Raw genomic sequence first — 21,383 nt, forward strand, 5'->3', positions numbered from 1 at the left:
CAGTCTTTGCAATCTCTCTTATCGAGGTTTTAAACAATAAACGTGGAAACCGATGACGCATACAATGTATTATATTTTTAATACTGTGTAATTGCGAAGCGGTGTTTTTGCTGCATTACGGAAAATTACAAAGCTTACACTGTGGGAATATGAAAAGGTTCATGACATTGCAATTGTGTGTTCAAAAGCTTAGAAAAAAAGCTCTTACGAAACGTTATTTGAGTTTTCCTTTTATACGAGCGATGAAAAGCATCGTTACAAATACGTTTAAAATTACTACGTTAAGAGTGCAAAAGAAAGATTTCAGAAATTACATAAAATATTGATAAAAACATATTTCGTACTCAAAGTTACTTTAATTGTTACGTAAAAAAAGTTTAGATTTATCTTAGTCACGCACTATTTCGCCCTTAGTGATCGACGACTTAGTACAGTGAAATAAAGGAATTTTAATTTTAGTTTACTTGTGCTCGTAAGTACGAATGGTTTAGATCAAGAACTTTGATCCTACAGATAGTAATCAAAGTCTCATGTAAGCCTTGGCTTTGCACGAAGTGATATCTATAATGAGAGGGTGGGTTTGTTTTCGTTGCACCTCTCCCTCTTTGAATGCTAGTGTGATGTAAAATTTCCAGACGTATATGCTACCTTTGGAGTTAGATGCCCACGTACTTAGTTGTTTGTGCCTAAAAGTGCTTCAATTTCTCAATACGCGAATACCTTTTTTGAATTTAAAACTGGCTTCGTAGTGTATTGCAAAATAACAACAATTAATACCATGGTAAATTAATTAAATACGCCATTGTGATTCTTATCAAAATAGCTCTTGACTTATGTTAAATGTTAACTGAATGAACAATGAAATTCAACGTTGATGAATTGAAAAACAAATACAAAATACCTTCTTTGTTTTTCAGGAACGTTGTAACAAAATGAGTACAGTCAAAGAATTGAAAACGTACAGAACTAACACCACGTGTGCCATAATTTGACGCACGTATATGTATATATTTATTGCTTTGAAGAAGTTTCTACCTAATTTCATGATGAGCGTCAAATTATATAATAAACGTTAGAAAACAAACGTTTTCAATTGTTTAATATACTAGTTGACTTTAAGTTTAGAACCCACGTTGTTGCTTCAGGGTATAATTACAAGACTACGAAATCTTACACTTTGGAAAAACAAGCAGTAAATCTTGGTATGCAGTTAACACGACATTCACAAATATCTCAATAAAGAGAGGAATTTGTTCTCAGCCTGGACGAAGTGAACGTGAGACAGATGGGTCAATGAACTCAACTATCACTTTACCTTACAATCGCAATACTATTGCCGTGGTTTGTTCTATCTTAAAAGGATAAGGTTTTAAAGAAAATTTGTAAAACATGCCTCAGCCATATTGATGGTAGTTGATTATTGGTAATTTAAATTCAATTTAGATTACTACATACAAGACCTAAATTTTGGCACTTACTTAGTGGGTATTAAGCTAGCTCTGAGTGTGGAAGTTAGTTATATAATTCCATCGTGAGAGCAAATAAAAATACGCTTGTATAGTTTATAGGTACATAGAATAAAGTGCACATCAAAAATACAGCACAAGTGTAATTTCTTATTTTTTTTTAAATTTCATTAACTATCTATAATTAATTTTATAATTTCATAATTAATTGAATAATGTTAAAAAATAAAACATTTTATTCAATTCAAAAATATTGTAAAATATGCGTTATGATATTTGAAAAAACCGAGACTGTTTTTTTTTATTTATGAAATATTAATTTCTATAATTTACAAATAATCTTTATTTAAGAAAACTTTAATAATGATTATTGTAATCAATCTTGTTTGAAATCAATATTCCAATTAGGATTAGCATAACAAGACTGTGGGAACAATCAACCTTCAGAGTTTTCCCATAGAATAATGAAGCCTAATTTGTAAACATAAATTATTAATAAAACTATAATTATTAAAATTAGATTTTAAAACAATGAGGTCGAATAACAAACATGAATTGTTGTTATATTACAACCGATTGTTGTTATAAAATATACGCGAATTATTCGCATCGATCAGTTACTTAAACGAAAACGAGTTAAAAAAAGACGCAACTGTATCGGTATGTGGTGAAACGTACACGCAACACGCTCTGTTAATTGATAACGCAGTGCTAGTAGGTAACTATTTAATTATTTCACTAATATTAACGTTTGTAACAAAGAAATTTTGATTTAAATTACCAAGATTATATTCTTACATAACCAGTTTGAAATGCTTTGACGTCATATATCGAACATTTACTTTTTTAAAGTAAGATATTTTATGTGGAAGCTAAATTATAATAAACTAATTTTAAAGGACTGTTATGTAATTCTATACCAGATGGTGAGTGGTAAACTATTTGGTTTATTGAATGTTACAAAATTGTACGTATTATTACTATTTCATTTTAAATTTGTGAATTAAATTGCATTGTATATAATATAAATACAAAAATTATTTTATTTGATAAAGAAATTACTCTTATTTCTCTTGGATGGATACACCATCCGAACGTAAATAACGTTCTGTGTTAATTTTCTTTACATGATCACTACTAAATAGAAGAATTATCTTCAAGCTAGCTTTGAACCAAAATATAATGCTGATAGTATTTATATTTATAAACTATGTTTAAATACAAAATGAAGACTACAAAAGTATTCGCAATTTTGATCAAAAACTACGGATGGTCGCATCTAACTTTCACGATTCACGTGTCAAGGTTACAGCTATAGGAATGATATCGTGCTTCAAATCTATTGTGAGCGCGGTAGCTGTTTGTGGGTGAAGGATGAAGGATGGCCAGCAAGATCTTGATTGTATACAATTATTTCCATTGTCATGCAATCTGTCGCTAATGGACTTCACTAGGTCGGTAGCTCGGCTAATGATGGTCTGTGAATGAACATTAGCGAAGTAGTTTTTATAAACTGCGCGAATTATGTTGGTGAACATTGAATTTAGTAATTTTTATAATATTTTTTTGGTGCACTAATTTTATGCTCATTAAAGTCTTAATTAGCATTAAGAATTTTTTTTTAAATCTTTATTCTTATCTAACTTTCTATTGTTCGTGAAAATTAGTGTGTGTTTTTATATTTCTATTATACATCGATTTTTTTGTGTGTCATTATATAATATTTTGTATATTTATTCGTTTCAGGGAGTGCAAGGAAGGTGACGACGCAAAGCAGTGCCAATACTACGAGGGATTCGCAGCTGTTGTCACTTCTTGCTGCCAGGCGGCGACAGCTACTGGGTGGGAGGCTAACAACACATATCAACACCTTAGCTTCATTGGCACACAAACCTCACAAGTTAGTATTGATTTAGTAGCAATGAGAGATTTACTTTTGAAATTTCAATCATTGTATCTTTGATATTAAAATCAATTATATACGTGGAAAAATCGACTAAAAACTATGCTTTCACTTTACAGGGGGAATACAACCTTTGCTCAGCTAGAAATTCGTGACTCCAATAGCTCCGTTGTGAAAAGGATAACATTCGACAACTCGAGTAACGAAGTATCTCCAACTTTAAGATTTGTTGCTACTGACGGCGCAAGGGAAATACGACAAGATGTAAAACCACACGAGATTCGGCATTTATTCATTCCCAGAATATACCAAGATAACAAAAATAGAGCTGGATTTTTTAATAATAGAAGAAAAGACTTGTTAAATATCAATAAAACTATTTTAATTTCTATATCGACAACACAAAGCAGTATAGTTTATGTCCCACCTGATAAAATAGAAGGTTCAGAAAAGGATGATTTAGATCCAGATGAAGAATTTCAGGTAGACGAGTCAAATCATGGTTTATACTTGCTTAACTATTCAGATACAGAAAACGTAACTCAGAGCCCCAACAGCATAACTGACGGCGGTACATCTAGTAAAGGTAAAGAAAACATTGTACCTATTCTGGAGTACTCGACATCAACAACGGATAGATCCACGAGTACTACGATGCCAAGCACTGCGCAACAGATTAAAGATGAAAAACTGGAAAGAAATATAATTGCGAATAGTACAGATACTCAAAATAATAGTACCATTAAAAATGATACTGAAAAGGATAAAGGCAACCAAACTTTATTTATATCTGATGCACTTTATAACCACTTTAGACCGCTAGAATCGGAATTAAATGATGAGGAAATGGCACCTTTCATATTCTTTGGTCAAAAATTAGGAGGAGCTATCATCAGCGATAATCTTACTAATTCTCCATCTTTTTCGGCATCAACAAAATCAGTCAATTTCATAGTTCCTCCTCCCGAAAAACGAAAATTTAATTCCAGATATTCTGCAACCGAACGCTATAAGAATATAAACGCAGGGGAAGATGAAATCAACGAAGATATGGACGTATCAGTAGTTAAAAATGTTATTGAAAAAAATAAAATTAGGAATACCGTTAAAGGACCCGCTCCAGCTAGATCTGTTGGTTTAGTCAACGCGTATAGAAAATACTCCAGTACTACACAAACAACGAATAAACCTACAAGCACAGATGAATTAAATGTCACTGAACCGATATTAGAAAATTTCACTGACAGCTCCATTGATAATGGAACAAATATCTCCAATCATACAATGAAGGATGAAACAAAGAATAATACTAGTTCGATAAAAGAAACTACAACCGTTCCAACACCGAGAAATTTTACAAGAAATTATTTCAATTTGAGAAGGCGTCCATCGAAAGTAACAACAAGCACTGAAGCAGTACATATCACAAACACGACGACGGAAAAATCATCAACAACTGTCTATACTGCAGTTGTCACATCGGTTTCTATAACATCATCAATGAAAGGTCAAAACAAAACCGATGGCATTAAGGAATTCGAAAATGAAACAATTATTCCCTTACCAGATGCCAAAGATAATATTACAATTCAAGAACTTGTTTTATCTAATGTAACTGAAAATGTACCAGAAGTTAATGTCAGTACAATCGGACCACCTACAACAAACAAACCCTTAAGGCGTAGAATTAGAATAAGAACCACTACAACTGAAAGTACGTTAAATGGAATTAATCAAGGTGTATCCTTGAATCCTAATCCCTTAATATCTGACTTTACTACTAAAGTACTAGAATATAAACAAGAAACTAGTACCGTATCAAATTTACCTGATATTCCGAGTACGGTTAAACCTAAAAATGTTTTACGAAGACGAAGACCTACAACTACTACAACTACGACTACAACAACTACAACTTTAGCTCCTGTGACAGTAAATGATGAGCCCCTTATAACAGTATCTCAGTTGCCAACAATTTTACCACCAATAACTACAACTTCACGCGATTTAGAAACTACATCCAAGTCGAACATTGAAATATCTCAAATATCTTCTGAATTTAAGGCTACCAAACCAGTACTAGTTTCAAAAAATGTGCCTAAAAGTACAAATAATAGAACATTAATAAACACGACAATAGACAATGAAAACGAAAATGAGTTACGAAACGAAGAAGTGGTTATAGAAGCGGAGAAAGTATATACAGCGTCCTATGTTTTAGCGGGTCTCGGATTTCTTCCCGTAGCAGCTGTCATAGCTTTCTTATTACGAAACTTTTTGAATAAAAAGATAAAAGAAATTGACACGGAATACGAAGGATATTTCGAAGATGGCGAGATCAAAAAAGAGTCGCCAATAACACCGGTTGCCCGTCCACCTCTCCCGAATCCTAGTAAGCCCGACCAAAAATGGGAATTTCCGAGAAATAAACTTCGGTTGCAAACATTGCTTGGAGAAGGAAACTTCGGGCAGGTGCGTTGCTATTTTATTTTTGTTAAATTTTTTTTGCTTTCCACGCTTTTATGTTCAGTCAATAATTTTGATTTTTTTATATAAGGTTTGGAAAGCGGAAGCGGATGACTTGAACGGTCACGATGGATTAACGCGACTGGTAGCAGTAAAGACAATAAAGGAAGCAGCGTCACAAAAGGAAAAGCAAGAATTACTTCATGAAATCTATATCATGCAGAAGATTGGAACACATCCGAATGTGGTAACATTGTTAGCTTGTTGTACAGAACAAGGTTTGTTAATTTTTTTTTAAGTAGTCATCATCAAGAAAAAAATGTATGTTGTGGAAATTTTATGCTTTGATATTTATTGTAAACCTCATGACAGAGCCTTACTTGCTGATAATGGAGTACGTGATGTGTGGCAAGCTACTGACGTATCTGCGCGCGCGTCGCTCGCGGCCCGACCGCTTCGGCGGTGGCGGCGCGCTAGCCTCGCGCGATCTAACCGTCTTTGCCTACTGCGTCGCCCGCGGCATGGACTACATCGCCTCCAAAGGGGTAGGTCAAAATTTGTAGGCAGGTATTTCCAACCGAGTATACATACTCCACTTTTTAACCCTGGAATTTATTTTTTGCTATCATACACCACTATCGAATCTTCCGGATCTGGAACTTCATAAATCACTAATTAAGTGTTCATGTGACTGTTGCAGATTGTCCACCGCGATCTAGCAGCTCGCAATGTACTCGTGGACCACAACAAACTGTGCAAAATCGCCGACTTCGGCATGTCTCGATGCGCGGGTGGCGGCGCGCGTACAGCCCGCGGTGCGCTGCCCGTGCGCTGGATGGCGCCCGAGGCTCTGCTCTACAATGTGTACAACCACCAGACTGATGTCTGGGCCTTTGGTATACTTCTCTGGGAGATAGTCACTTTAGGTAATTACTAAAGTCTTCGAGTCAAACAGATATCGCCCGCGTTAACTGCGTTACTCTTAACGATTTTGTTTTTAAATAATTTATAAAATCTTGACTATTGTCACTAATATCATAAAAATTTCAGGGTCAACGCCCTATGCAGCAATGTCGGGGAGAGAAGTGTTAACGGCAGTTACTGAAGGCTATCGGTTGGAGCGGCCGCCGCACTGCAAGCCGCAACTGTACCGCGCCATGCACTCCTGCTGGCACGCCGATCCCTCGCAGAGACCCACCTTCGCGTCTCTCAAGGCACAGTTAGCTGAACTTCTTGATAATGAACCTTCTGAAGGAAATTACGTAGACTTGGACTCTTTCTACCAAGAGTCTTCTGTGTACAGCGATCCGTCGGCGATTATCAATGATGAAGACGGTCTTTCCGCAGAATATGATAGAGAAAGGCGATGTTTTAGAGAGTAAGTAATGTGGTACATTAAAACATGAACTTGCACTGCACGTGAACTTGCACTGGCATCAAAACCAATGTGTTATAGTTAAGTAGTAAAAAATATAAAATTTATTTACGGACTAGGAGCCCACAAGAAAATTATAAAAATAGTTGTTAAGTGAGGTAATGAGAACCCAAATGAAAGAAGTAAGGAACTGTCAGAACTCAGAACTATGCGAAATATTAAAACAGCAATTCGTAATGTCTTTCAGTGTCACAAAATGAAAATTTGAATCGTTAATTAATAATAAATTAAAAAATCGTGAAAAATTACGAAACTGTATTAAAATTCACTAGCAGTATTTCACATTCAAAGTAATGGTTGAGATTTTGATTTAATTTGATCAAATATAAAATGGTTTTAATGTACATATTTCAGATTGGTTCCCGGTCCTGCAAAGTTTGACAATAGAGCGTTCAATCTTCGCGACGAAGAAATAAGAAACAAATTCGGTATCGGGACACCGAGAATGGGCGGTTTCGGAATCCGAGACGCGCCTTTCAACGAAAGAAATTTTCCAGATGGGGAATTCAATGAAAGGAAATTTCCAGAAAAGACTTTCCCAGAAAGAAATTTCACCGATCAAAATTTCAACGACCCTAATTTCGTTGAACGCAAAGATGGAAAATTATCGACGTCGAGTTTTCATAGGGAGAGAGAACGGGAAAATCCATTGGTCAGTAGGAACAGCTTTAACGGTTTCCCTCGTGTTGGTGGTACAAGGGAAAATAATTTTCATTTAAATCCCGACGGTAGGAATAAAAGAGTATCAGAATTCGAATGCGACATATGAACGAAAGAAAACGATATTGAGTTTATAATATTGTCTATAAAGAACATTTGTGTTTCTTGTTTTTGTGCTTTGTGGTCTTAGTTTAAGGCCGAGTTATTCAATACATTCGAAATTTGAAAATTTAAATGAAAAATTATTTCATTGGTTAATAATTTTCTGAGTTCTTATTTTGAATGTTAGATTGAATTAAACAATGTTAGAAACACTTTTTTATAAACGTTTTTTTAGCGTGATCATGACAATTTACTTAAGCCTTCGATTGCAAACGATTTTTCTATATCTTAAGATTTGTATGAATAAATTGTAAATAAATGTTAATTTATAACAGTATTCTTTAGTGTGTCAAAGAATGTTTAATGTAGAAAGAAAAGTTATTGTAAATAAATTGTGTTATTTTGTTTGATATGGGAAGTAACAAGTGATACGTATTATTTTATAAAAGTGTATTAACGTATTTTTGTACAGATGCACTGTATTTGTTTTTTTTTATTTCCTATTAATTTCACATATAAAAATGTTATTAAATCACTAACTCATTGTAGTTTATAACTAGTACATAGATATATTTTTTGATAACATATATGTAATTTATATTGTTATTCGCAATCAAAGATATATTATGTTGGATTGTAATGGTGCTAAATATATATATAAATATGTTATCCCGAATTTGTTGTGAAAATCGGACGATATTTTAGCAACGTGTTATAACTATATATGTTTATCATAAAACTCTTTAAATCTCAGTTCAACATTACTTTCTAGTCTCTAAAATTGTATGATAACTATTGGATTGTTACAAAATCTGATTAATTGGGTAAGATTGAAAGATTTATTTTATTATAATTATAAGAAATTCGTGAAATTATATTTGTGTATTATTTTATCCTGTACAAAACTTTTTATGTGTAGATTTATGAGTGTTTAAGCCAATACATGTGTGTTGTTTTTTTTAAATTCCATTATTAGAAATGTGTGGTAATTCATACTATTCATTACGGAAAAAATCAACGGCATAGCAGTCCACTTCATGTTATGTGATCTTTTTAAAAATTCTAATATCTTTTTGGCTTATATATGTGTAGGTTGCATCAAGACGTTTTCCTTCACTGTAAGAACATCACATAAATGCACATATGATAATCAAAAATCGTAAACACATTGGTACATGGCGGCATTCTAATCCAGGAACGTTGGAACATTTAGAAAACAAGTCAAGTTCTTAACCCCTGAGCCACCGACGCTCCATAACCAGAAGTATATACATACTTAATTAATTAATTTTTGAGTAAGAAAAAACTTATTGAATATTGAAACTAATTTACCTTAGAAGATCGTTAAGTAACTTAATTAAAATATGCAGACTTCCATAAAATTCAGTAAAAGTTCTTATTTTCACATTGAAACTCTGTATAAATTATTCGTACATTTGTCCGGTGTCGGCACCGACTAGTTTCTAGCCAATCTGGAGTCCTTCTTCAGAGTCAGTGGGACTGGTATTATTCACTCACGAGGGAGCTACGGGCCGCGTCCACGAAATACCAGCCCCACTCACCCTGATGAAGGGCCCCCGATGGGTTCGAAACTAGTCGGTGCCGACACCGGACAAATGTACGTGAGTGTTTTAGCCTTTTTCCATATTTGTTATACTCTGTATAGTAAATTTGAGTGCAAAATTAATCTATACCAATATTATAAAGAGAAAACATTTGATTGTCTGCATTGAGTAGTCTTCAAAACTACTGAATCAATATGAAAAATTCACTGCTGTTAGGAAGCTAACATTATCCCCGGGTTACATTGCCTAAACATTTATTACTATATATTTTTAAATTCCGCGCAGACGAAGTCGTGGGCCACTGCTAGTATTACATAAAAGAAGGAATTACGTAACTCAATCACGACTGCAACTAATAAATAATTATTGTTAGATAACACAACATCCAAAATCATATTGTGTTAAAACACGAAACTTTTTTTAGTAATAGTAAATCACGAACATTTAAATACATATAAAAATACAACGAAAATATTCTAATGACTGTTTTAATATTTCAAACCTTATTACTATATTATTATGATTCACTTTTATTTAAAACATGAGGTAAAAATAGTCATTGTCATTATCGAAACTTCGTAACAACGATATAACCCTATCAAGTGTGAAAGCATCATAAAGAGAGCTTGACTTTTTTTTATAAATCATTCTTTATCTTTATACTTATAGAGTTCATAATCCAATGTATTTCGATGACCTTAAGATGATTGTTGAACTTTACTATGACTTTTGTTTACGTAATGTCAATAGGCATTGATAAGACGATGACCATTCAGAAGTACCGATAGGTCTTTGTGTTATTTTGACCCTATATGAGTGAAAGTTGCGAGTTCCGGCATAATCTGACACCTGTGGATACACGAGAGTTTGTGGATACAGCGACATGCGTTCATTCCACACTCGACTCGGATCCGGCGCGCGCGCATCTCCGTACAAAAGACATCAACGAGTTTAACTTACAACAACTTTTTATTTGAAAATGATAAGTGAATTTTAAGTGGTGTGCTATTACACATTATATCGTTTTATAATTTAATTATGTTATACAGAAGTTAGTTTATTTTATTCTAATACAATGGCTTATATATCGAGAGTAGTTTTTATTTTAGCTGTAACTTCAGCTGTGAGGGTACAAGATGATTTAGAGTCCTCAGATCCTCATGAAGTAATGATAGCGCAGGAGTCTAGAAGCTACCATACATTCGTTGCACCATCAGTACGAATTATAAAACCATCTGGAGTGATTAACTCGCACCGACCACAGTACAACCTGGATTCTTTGGAAGAAGATTTAGCTAACTTAGACGTCGATAATTTCTTCGAAGCTACTACAAGAAAGAATTCGTATAAAGCATATAATCATCAGAATTCAAGGAATAAGGAGAACATAATTAGAGATGCGGTTTTACGAGCGTTGGAGAGAAAAGATCACGTTGGGAAATTCGCTCAAATTCTCCCCATTATTCGGGCAATGTCGGGAAGCCAAAGGGTTGCACTTGCATCATTGGTCGCCAGTCAAGTGAGCATTCCGCCGGGAAGGACACCTCTCAATCTCTCACAGGTAAGTAGTTAGCAATTTACTTCAATGACATCTTTACTCACATACTGAAATATACTCTAGAAATATGTTATGTCATACAAAAACTTCCAAAAACACCCAAATTACATGATTAATGTGTATTATTTTGTGTATGTTGTCAATAAACCTATTCATAAATATAATTAAGTAAACTAAGTGCCACATTCAGTTTTCAATTGGTCCCTAACATTCCCTTAGTGTACATTTCTCATACTGAATCTACTAGGACTCCGAGTGCTGCGGCAAATCATTAAATAATGTTAAGGATTAAGCTAATCGATGTCGAATATGTTATTTAGTGATGCATGGATTTGTAAAGAACAAGGAAACACTTTAAAGTTACATTTATTGCATAGAAATGAGTGATAATAAGTTTTCGAATGTTTTTCACAACCGATTACTAAATCTACATATGATATGTTATATTCCACATAGATAAGAAAAAATGCGTAGTAGAAAGTGGTTTAGGTACAAACAGGTTCATTCGGTCTCACAGAATTTGGATATTCGAAAAGTTCTAACAAAACACATTATGTATAAAATGATTATATAATTCTCTCGTCGCTTAGATTATAGATGATCTGAACAAAAATTAAATATTTCGTATTTTTATATAGCAACTAACGCTTAATTAAGTAATATATAACAGAAGGCGCTGCCTCCCGAAACACAGTTTTAACTAGTTCGGGAGACAGAACCTCACTAATTTTGTGAAAAATGGTTTTTAGTTAAATAAAGATTTTTTTAAATTAATACATAGTAACAATGAACACACATAACTCACGCCTGTAACCCGGAGGGGTAGGCAGAGATCACGTAATACACTTTTCACCAATGAAGCAATGAAATGTAGGCTTAATAACTTCCCTTTTTATAACAGTGAATTTCTACAATCAAAATACCTGTAAAGTTGCAATGTCATCTCTGTTCATTTTAATATAAATTTAATGAGAGGAATAATCCGATTAAAGTTGCCTGGTAAAAGATTTTATATCAAGCTATTCTGCTTCATTCGTTCACTAAATAACACAGTGTGAATTATTTATAAGAAGATGAATGATAACATTTGAATGAATGGAAATCAAAAAACAAAACACAGTAAAATAATAAACCGTAAGCTGACAAGTTCTGCGTCCGTTTACAATCGTCAATTGTTGTACGAAGGCTGCAACCCTGGTACTCTAATCTGATATTTCGATTGTTCAAATTTAACAGTAGAATTCTACTGAAGTATAACATGGTTTGATACAGGGATGTGATGAATTTGATCACTATATGAAATCATTGTTTACTAATCAGATGTTCTAGCAAACTAATAATTTATATCAATATTTAAACTGAAGGTAACGGAGGAAAATAAAAAAACACCCTTTTTGAAAAAAAGAAAAGATTTATGTGAGAATTATAGTGACTAAAATATTCTTAATGGCCATTATCAAAGTGACTGCGGCTTCTGGGATTTCAAATGGAATACACCGGAGCTCTTAAATTGAATATACTAATGAACGTTAAGAGCGCCGGTGGCTTAGGGGTTAAGCACTTGACTTGCAATCATCAGGTCCTGGATTAGAGTCCCGCCACGTACCAATGTGTTTTTCGAGTTTCGATTTACATATGTACATTTATCCGACGTTCTTACGGTGACGGAAAACATCATGATGTAACCTGCACATATCTGAGAAGAAATTCAAAGATATGTGTGAAGTCAACCACTTGACCAGCGTGGTTGACAATGACCTAGTCACCCCTAACTAAGGGTAGGCTCTGAGCCCCTCAATGGGGACGTATAGTGAGCTGATGATGATGAACGAATGTTTAAAAAAAAAGATTACGTATCCGTTAGAAATAGCTTATTTAATAAAGGCTTGATTTATTATTGATATGAATCTTAGTTATTACGATTCAGTGACTGAATTTCTCCAGATGCAATCTCGATAATTTCGATAACGAGGTGATAACCGAATACCGCACAGTTACATAAGCCAAGACAAACTTTCAAAACGAAGTATACTTATACAGAATGATATGAGAATGAAGAAAGCAGGAAAGATCAGGTTTTTAACGTTCATATCACAAAATGTAAGCAAACTGTTCAAAGTAAATTAATAAGTATAATGTAAACAAAAGACATAATGAATGTTTAATTATTGTTCTATTCATATTAATTATTTAAAAATATCCAATACACTCGTCAGTAGATTCATAATTAATTTAATTTTACCTTTTTTATCTTTTTATTATTTAACATTATTAATTAATTAATGAGCAAAATGCATTTTATTACAGCACACTTATCTTTATTAAAAAAAGAGGAAAAAATTAATTTTTGTATGTAATTAATAAATTTAAAACTACTGAATCGATTTCGATTTTTTTTGTCATAAGAAAGCTATCTATATTATTACTGAGTGAGATATATTTTTGAAATTTAATTTGTATTTTTCATTACGCGCGGATTAAGTTTTGCATAAACTTAAATAATGTTTAAAGGTGTTAAGATTAATATTAATACAGGGTGTTTCTGGTGCAATAATTTTATTTAAATATCTGTAATTGTTAAACAATGAATAGTACAACAATATAGTTGACCAGCAAAAATATCTTATATGCAATTTTACTACACAATTTCAACAAGAGAAAAATTTCCCACTGCAAAAATCTTTTTACTTTCTCACTTGACGGATAATCGCACAGCGATTACGCTGTGAATTGAAAACTTCGTTATTTAGTACGCACGACTTTATTTCGTTACTAGCTGTCACCCGCGATTCCGTCCGGGCGGAATTAAAAAAAAAATAAGTAGCCTACGTGTTCTCCCAGACTATGTTCTATAATATCTATGCTAAATTTAATCAAGATCCGTTCAGCCGTTCCGTAGATATAAACAAACATCCATCCATCTAAACTTTAGCATTTATATAATATTGTAAGAAGTAAGATGAGAGTGTGGCAAAACAAAAGACTATCGATGCTTTTAGTGATGTCTTTTGTCTGTTCTAAATTTGAATTAAAGGCCTGATTGCAAAATAAAATGATTATCTTATTAACTAGCTATAATATCTTACCGCATTTTTCCACTACCAAAATAACTACAAAGAGCAATATTACGAATATACGAAAAGTTGAAATATGTATAATTTATATACGTAATTTACCTCATTTCTATTAATCCAAGTATTAAAAAAAGTGACACGCCAACTTGATTGTGACAGCAGTTGCGAAAAGCTTAATCATTAAATACAAAAAGCGAACTAGTTATAATTACAGCCTACAAACAAAAGGTTCGCTGAGAAAATCGAAAATAATTCTATTGTTTGAGCGAAAACCATATTCCAATAGATCGAATGTTTTCAATAGAACAGCGGTTTCATTGGAGAGTCGACAGAACGGGGCCATTTTTTTTTTGCTAACAGTGTACATTTTCACGCGTCTCCATACTCAGCTAGACAAATAGACCGCATAACGTGCGAGACTGTACTTACTTCATCAATTAATATTATAGTTGATACCAGTAATTGTAGTGTTTGTTGTTCATTTAATTACAAATATCTGCTTTCTTTATTAAATACTTTTTAGGTTTTAAATTTAGTTTAGTTAACATTGTCATTTAATTCAATTTCATACTAAATACTAGCAGTCGCCCGTGAATCTGTTCGCACGGAATTTAAAAATAAAACTTTTAAAATCTCAATAAGTAGTTAAGTGTTCTTCCAGACTATGTTCTACATCTGAGTCACGTTTCGGAGATACCTTCAAATATCCATACCTCTAAACATTCGCATTTATAATATAAGTGAGACCTAATATCTTACTATTATTATAAACTAGCTTTTACCCGCGACTCCGTCCGCGCGCAATATAATAGAAATAAATAGAAAACGGGGTAAAAATTATCCTATGTCCGTTTCCTGGTTCTAAGCTACCTGCCCACCAATTTTCAGTCAAAACGATTCAGCCGTTCTTGAGTCATAAATAGTGTAACTAACACGACTTTCTTTTATATATATAGATGTACTAATAAACTAAGATGAAGCGAATGACATTCATAAAATTAACACTCACGACCAATTCGGTAATACCCAATACCTTAAAGACTTGTCTTCGTCCTACATTTATGGAAATGCGTTTTACAGTTGCATATTAATAGGTAAGAGGAATAGTTGGCCGTCGCTCAAGTATAGCGGCTCGGCGTGCTTCCTCATATCTCCATCAGAATCGATCCAGTTAAAGTGAAAAACGGATATACGCGCGAAAATTGTTATAGTTTGTTGCTATATGGTCACAATAATAACCCCAACTTACCACACTAACTGTGGCTTTCTGAGATCAAAATCTCTGTACAAAACATTTTGTCATTCCTGGCATCATATTTGACAAAAATGGTTATTGTGAGAAAACTATAAAAGATAGATATATGCTATCACGGATATATGCTTTTATTTAGCACAATTAAAGAGCTACAATTCTTCCATACATCATTCTTATCTAGGTCCTATAGTTTAGCCTACGTAAGAGCTGAAAGCAAAAATGTCCCTAATTTTCGCAACACATTTTGAAGCTAAATTCAATTAATCTTCTAGTTATTAAAAAAAAAAAAAAATATGGGACCCAACTGCAAGCACTTCCTTTCGTTTAAAATAATTTTTGTCAAAATCGGACCACCAGGGGCTGAGCATCGCGGTAACACTCATAAAAAATACAGTCGAATTGATAGCTTCCTTCTTTTTGAAGTCGGCTAAAAATAGACTTAAAAATATGTCTGAGAAAACCAAGATAGGTCATTGTTGTAAGAAGATAATTCTACAGAATTCTAGCTTAAACTTTTGTTAAGAATAAGAAATTCTGTTATAGATTACTTTAGGCGAGAGAGGAGAGAGTGAGAAGACGAGAAACAACATGGATGTTTGTGTACAGTTTTTGGAGATCGTGAGATGTTTTATTTTAATTTATAGCAAGACTACCAAAATCAGTTATGGTCGTAGATCTCAATATTGGACTGTTAAATGCTGTGTTAGTAGCTTTTTAAAGATTGAAATGTACATACTGCATTTAATTATTGTGCTAAATGTTTTAAACACGTTCCTTTGAAACATGTTTTAAATATGTTGTAAACGTAATCCTTTAGGTTCGATTTCAATACATTTAAATCATTAAAGAGAGCGAAAGCATCTGATGCCTATGAAAGTGATAATACCGTAATACTTGTTTTGGTTACATAATATAGTCAAATATATAAACTTAGAATAGTCTCTACACATTTCTATGACTTTTCCATCATAATATATGATTATTATACGTACACATAGTACAGACTACAAAACACAAAGTTAAATGTTTCAAAAATATGCTGTTGGTTTATATCTTACCTACTTGTTCAACAATTATTATTACACTTTCTCCGTAAACCTGCGTCCATTAAAAAAGATAATCTTGGCTCCGATTTGCTTTAGGTCAGTGTCATATACATTCTAAGATGTTTTGACCTTACAAAACCAGAACAATAAACATGACCTCAACTCTCTTTATTTAATTACAAACGACTTTTTCTCATGACCGTGATAAAATACACTTACAACTCACTTACACTCAATGACAAAGATTTTGGAGATGATATAATCTTAAATTACACTATTATGTATATATGTAATAACTTCTATTCACAAAGTAGTACATTGTACAATTAGCTTATTGATTAATTGTTTAAAACAACTTGATACGTTATATCGATTCCAATTTATTTATTACAGGTGAGATCGATGTTCGGTAACGAAAATAATTCCACCACAGAATTAATGCTGCCAATACTATTAGACATGGCGAATCTGATACGACGCGCAGTCAGACCCGGCAAGGAGCAGAGAGATGTAAAATTACCTCTAACATTGTCACAAACTGAATACCTCAGACGTTCATTCATTGACGATACACCACAGAGCGACGAATTCGATCCTGGTGTTGAAGAATTTCAACCAAAAGTAGAAACAACTAAAGCACCACTTACTTTCAAGAATCGAAACACAAGAACCAGACCTCAAAGAACTCAAACTACAAATAAATCTAATGAACTACCAGACAAAAACACTGCACAAAACAATAAAACAGCAGACAATTCAACACTAAACACTAAAGACGATTCAAATGCTACTTTAGTAAATAAGAAAGAAGATAATAATGTAAGTAATTACTTTTTATATACTAGTACATAATAAGACAGTAGTAAAAATCTCTAACTTTAATTAACCAAGTTCAATTGATTCCTTAGTATCAAATGTGTTAATGAAATGTGTTCTCACATCTTTGTCAAGATACGCAACGCGTAACAAATGAGGTGGAAAGTGAAACCTGGTAAAAGTTTTGTATGCTTTCGAGTCGACTTTGCTCTCTTTAGTCCATGCTAAGGATAAGATAGTTGGCAGTATTAATAATTGCCACGTACAACTAGACGTACCACGTAAAAAAGAAAACGCACGGACAATGATATTCCTTTTATATGTAAAGAGTTTTGAAGACAAACGAAGAAATTATTATGCTTTTAGTATAATATTTAACAGATAATTCCAATGAAAAAAATTAAAAATGCACATTGCTGTTGTTTATCTGTTTTTACTTAATTTTGTAAAAAAATAGCGTAATGAAATTCCAAAAAAGAAAAAATTACGAAGAAATAATAATCATAGGCTTAGTTTTGCACTTGAGTTATGATTTAGCGGTAACGATTGAGAGAAAGCGGAAACTCGATTACTGGCAAATAGCCATTTCATCGTAGTTGTTAATGGTGACGAACTATTTTACCTTGTTGTGGATAAACATAGAATTAAATAAGTTTAACTTCCTGATACCACCTTTGATTACAAAAATTACTTTGTTCGTTTTCACTTATTTTTTAGGCTTCGAGTTTGAAGGCGTTTCCTAATCAGGAGAAACTATTTTCTATTTAAGTCGTCGCTCCAAAATTTCTACAATATTAATTTGATCTTGTAAATGATTCAAAGACTGCATCAAAATATAACTCCAAGCATAAAAATCATTTTATTTTTATTTTAATTTAACTAAAATGGAATTTTCATGAACTTTCCAGAACGCGACAACGTCGTCAACAAGGCAACAAAGTCGACAGGCATTCGCTAGAAGCAGGTCAATGAACCTCGCTGACAACGCTACCCTCGACCTTACAGCGGACTCCACCAACCAGTCCCTGCATGAACTTCCAGTCGCCGAAAAACTACGATCACTTAACAGATATATTGATAGGAAAGGTAAACGTTGCTGATGTGACCCTTATGCTTTTACCATGAGTAATGTAATAACAAAAATTACTTGTATGTTTCATAAAAGACCACCAAGCCTTTACACAGGATTTGTATGAACGCAAGTCGGAGTAAAATTTCAGAATATATCCCATGATTTTATTATATCAATGTAAGGCCAGTCTATTATCGAACATTGTTTTAGTAAGCAATAATAATGTTCGTAGCACAGAACAAAAATACATCCCGTTCCAAATTCCTCACTTACAAGTCTTTTAAACCTGATGAATAGATAAAACTGTCTCTTTTATTATCCCAGGGAACGTCATACGTCGTGCAACATTCTCCCCAAAACCGCCCCCTCGCCGCACTACTGTTGAGCCTCTGAGTAGAAGAAGACCGTTCCCGTCTAGGAAGCCAATCCCAGCAGAGAGCAAGTGCGAAATGTTCACGAACAACGTCTGTCTACACTATGATGATTATCCTACGTAAGTCATATCATCCCTTATCGTTGGTTTCTGAAACCAAAATCCCTGTATACACATATCGTCATCCCTTTTATTACCTTTGAGAAAACAGAGATAACAATATGTTTTATCAGGGATTTTGTTCTCAAAAACCAACGACTAGACTATAAACACAACGGTTTATTTTAAACGCAAAAGAAAGATAACGTATGGACAGAGAAGTATATCAAAGTCAATGATTTTTTTGATGAATGTACACAGTCAGGTCATAAGTATTGTCACACAGTAAAAACTTTTCTTTTAGAGTGCTGGCCACAAAAAAGTTTATTGAATTCGAAATTCGAATTGCTCATGAAAATAAAACTGAATACTTTTTTAGAATTTTACTCATTTATAAATATGGAGTGGACGCTTAAAGAAGACCGTGTTGCAGTTATTGCGTTGCATCGTTGCGGTTACGCGCCAATTACAAACAGATTAAGGTTATTACAATGCTAATTATAATTCCTATTATACATCTTTCAGGGAAGCTATAATTCAGTCGATTCGGCGTAACAAGGCGGCTGGTGCGTTACTTGCTGATGTGAAAGACCCGGGTGAAGGCGCTGTAGATGGCATAACTCAGGCGCAAGAGGCCAAGTACACTGCAGATCATTACCTCGTCTCAAACAGGTATTTAGATTAGTTCGCTGATATTATGAATACAATCATAAGAAATTTCAACGTATACGAATTTGCTAAATAAAGAGGGTTGCTTTGCCTTCAATATCAAAGTCTTTAAGTTTTAATTATTATGGTTTTAGGCGAGGTGATACCGCTAACAGAGACTTTGCGAGCGCGGGCGAGGCTGGCTTCATGTGCCCCAGCACCGTGAAGTACGCGAGGCCGCAGCGAGCGCGCGCCACTTCAGGCCAGTGGAAGTTTATCGTCAATACTGGAGAACATACACAAACACTGCGACTTGAGAAATGCCTGTAAGTAAAATCTGCTTAGATACCAGATAATGAATGAGCTGCCAATGTTGTCTACTCATTTTTAGGGTGTGGTGTTTGCTAAGCCATAAAAGTAAACTTACATTTTAATCTCGATTATTTGTTTTAAGATCTAATGATTTTTTTTTTTCAGAAAACCAAAAGAGTCATGCACATATCTAACGGATAACTTCAAATCGAAATGTGTGCAAGTTTACAATTATCACAGACTCTTGACTTGGGATCAACAAAACGGTTTACATATGGACATATTCAAGGTAATATTTTAAATCCCACACCATTTTAATGTTAAATAATAACTCAAAATATTTATTAATTAAACAAATTTTAACATTTGAATCATTTACAGGTCCCAACGTGTTGTTCTTGTCATATTGAAGGTTACAGCGTTTCGTTCCCGCCACTAGGTCAAAGAATACACGAGACTTCCTCCGAACATTTCCCCGGCGAAGATTTATCCCCGGAACAAGGCAATCAGGCATTCGAAGCTGTCCAATCAACAATACATAAACCTGCTCTATCGAAAGTACCTAATTTCTCCTTTAATAAACATTTAGATACCTTTCCCTCGCTTAACGAAAATCAAAACTCAATACCAGGACCTTTATTTTCGGATGTAGTAAATGACGAAGATGAGTTTAATAATGTACCATTACACAGTCTGCAGGATTCTTACGGTAATGCATATTTCACGGATTCATTAAACCAACCTAGTTCAGTAAGAAATGTAAGAAAACCCTCTATAAGCCGCTATCCACTTGGAGGGTCAGGTTTTAATACAGCAACACTACCAAGCTTCTTAGAACCCCCCACACCAGGATTGTCTTCATTTTCTTATTCTAAAGATTCTTCAAACAAGTATAAAACTACTGAAAATTTATTCAAAAGAGGCATTTCAAGACAAAACTATAGGCCGATACGAAAAAAAATAACAGAAGTCTCAGATGACTTATTGTCTTCTGGAACATCTGTAGTTAGTTCGTTATCTGGTGATAATATAGACAACGAAGATGATTTGATATTAAACCAACAAAGTGACATAAGGAAAAATAATGTCAAAGTTACAATATCACCGAAGCTATACGGATTTAGTACAGGAAAACCATTAACTAGTTCTATAAGACCCAACGAACAAAATCAAATAACAAAGGAAGAAACTCTTTTGAACAGTAAAAGAATCAATTACAACTATCATCCTATAATCGACTTTTTTGAAGAAGACGAAAGGGAAGGAAACGAATCAATAGATAGAGAAGATATTGTTCCAGAATTTATACCGTCTACAGAATCAGAATGGAAGCCATTGAACCGTCCTATTTCTACTACGTGAAAAAATTACGAGTTTTTGTAATAGGTCTCAATTAATTTTAAACAATAACTATATTATTTAAGAATGAAATAAAAATAGAAATAGACTTTTATTATAACGAAGCCAAATTTATGATGCAATGTAAATTATTTATTTTAATTTATTTTTTAATTATTATACCTAAGGTATATG

The 21,383-nt window shown here is 33.5% G+C and overlaps 2 protein-coding genes across 2 annotated transcripts in view; both read left to right on the forward strand.

Annotated features, from left to right (window-relative positions):
• LOC106709925 overlaps window positions 1–8,192 on the forward strand; it is an 86,261-nt gene extending 78,069 nt beyond the window's left edge. Inside the window, exons 2-8 of the mRNA XM_014501846.2 lie at window positions 3,213–3,366; window positions 3,489–5,841; window positions 5,927–6,113; window positions 6,208–6,380; window positions 6,536–6,761; window positions 6,886–7,213; window positions 7,625–8,192. Of these exons, the coding sequence (XP_014357332.2) occupies window positions 3,213–3,366; window positions 3,489–5,841; window positions 5,927–6,113; window positions 6,208–6,380; window positions 6,536–6,761; window positions 6,886–7,213; window positions 7,625–8,039 (3,836 nt within the window). The 3' untranslated portion in view covers window positions 8,040–8,192. The remainder of the gene's footprint in view (window positions 1–3,212; window positions 3,367–3,488; window positions 5,842–5,926; window positions 6,114–6,207; window positions 6,381–6,535; window positions 6,762–6,885; window positions 7,214–7,624) is intronic.
• A 2,148-nt stretch (window positions 8,193–10,340) lies between these two features.
• Window positions 10,341–21,317, forward strand: LOC106709829 (neurotrophin 1). Its single transcript, XM_045678321.1, has 8 exons — window positions 10,341–11,158; window positions 16,924–17,349; window positions 18,255–18,432; window positions 18,743–18,911; window positions 19,416–19,562; window positions 19,694–19,864; window positions 20,016–20,139; window positions 20,232–21,317. Exons 1-8 carry the CDS (start codon window positions 10,673–10,675, stop codon window positions 21,210–21,212), a joined length of 2,682 nt encoding a protein of 893 aa, XP_045534277.1. The 5' UTR covers window positions 10,341–10,672; the 3' UTR covers window positions 21,213–21,317.
• Window positions 21,318–21,383: the final 66 nt, after the last annotated feature.

This window comes from Papilio machaon, chromosome 6, assembly GCF_912999745.1.
Source record: "Papilio machaon chromosome 6, ilPapMach1.1, whole genome shotgun sequence".
NCBI classification, from domain to species: domain Eukaryota; kingdom Metazoa; phylum Arthropoda; class Insecta; order Lepidoptera; family Papilionidae; genus Papilio; species Papilio machaon.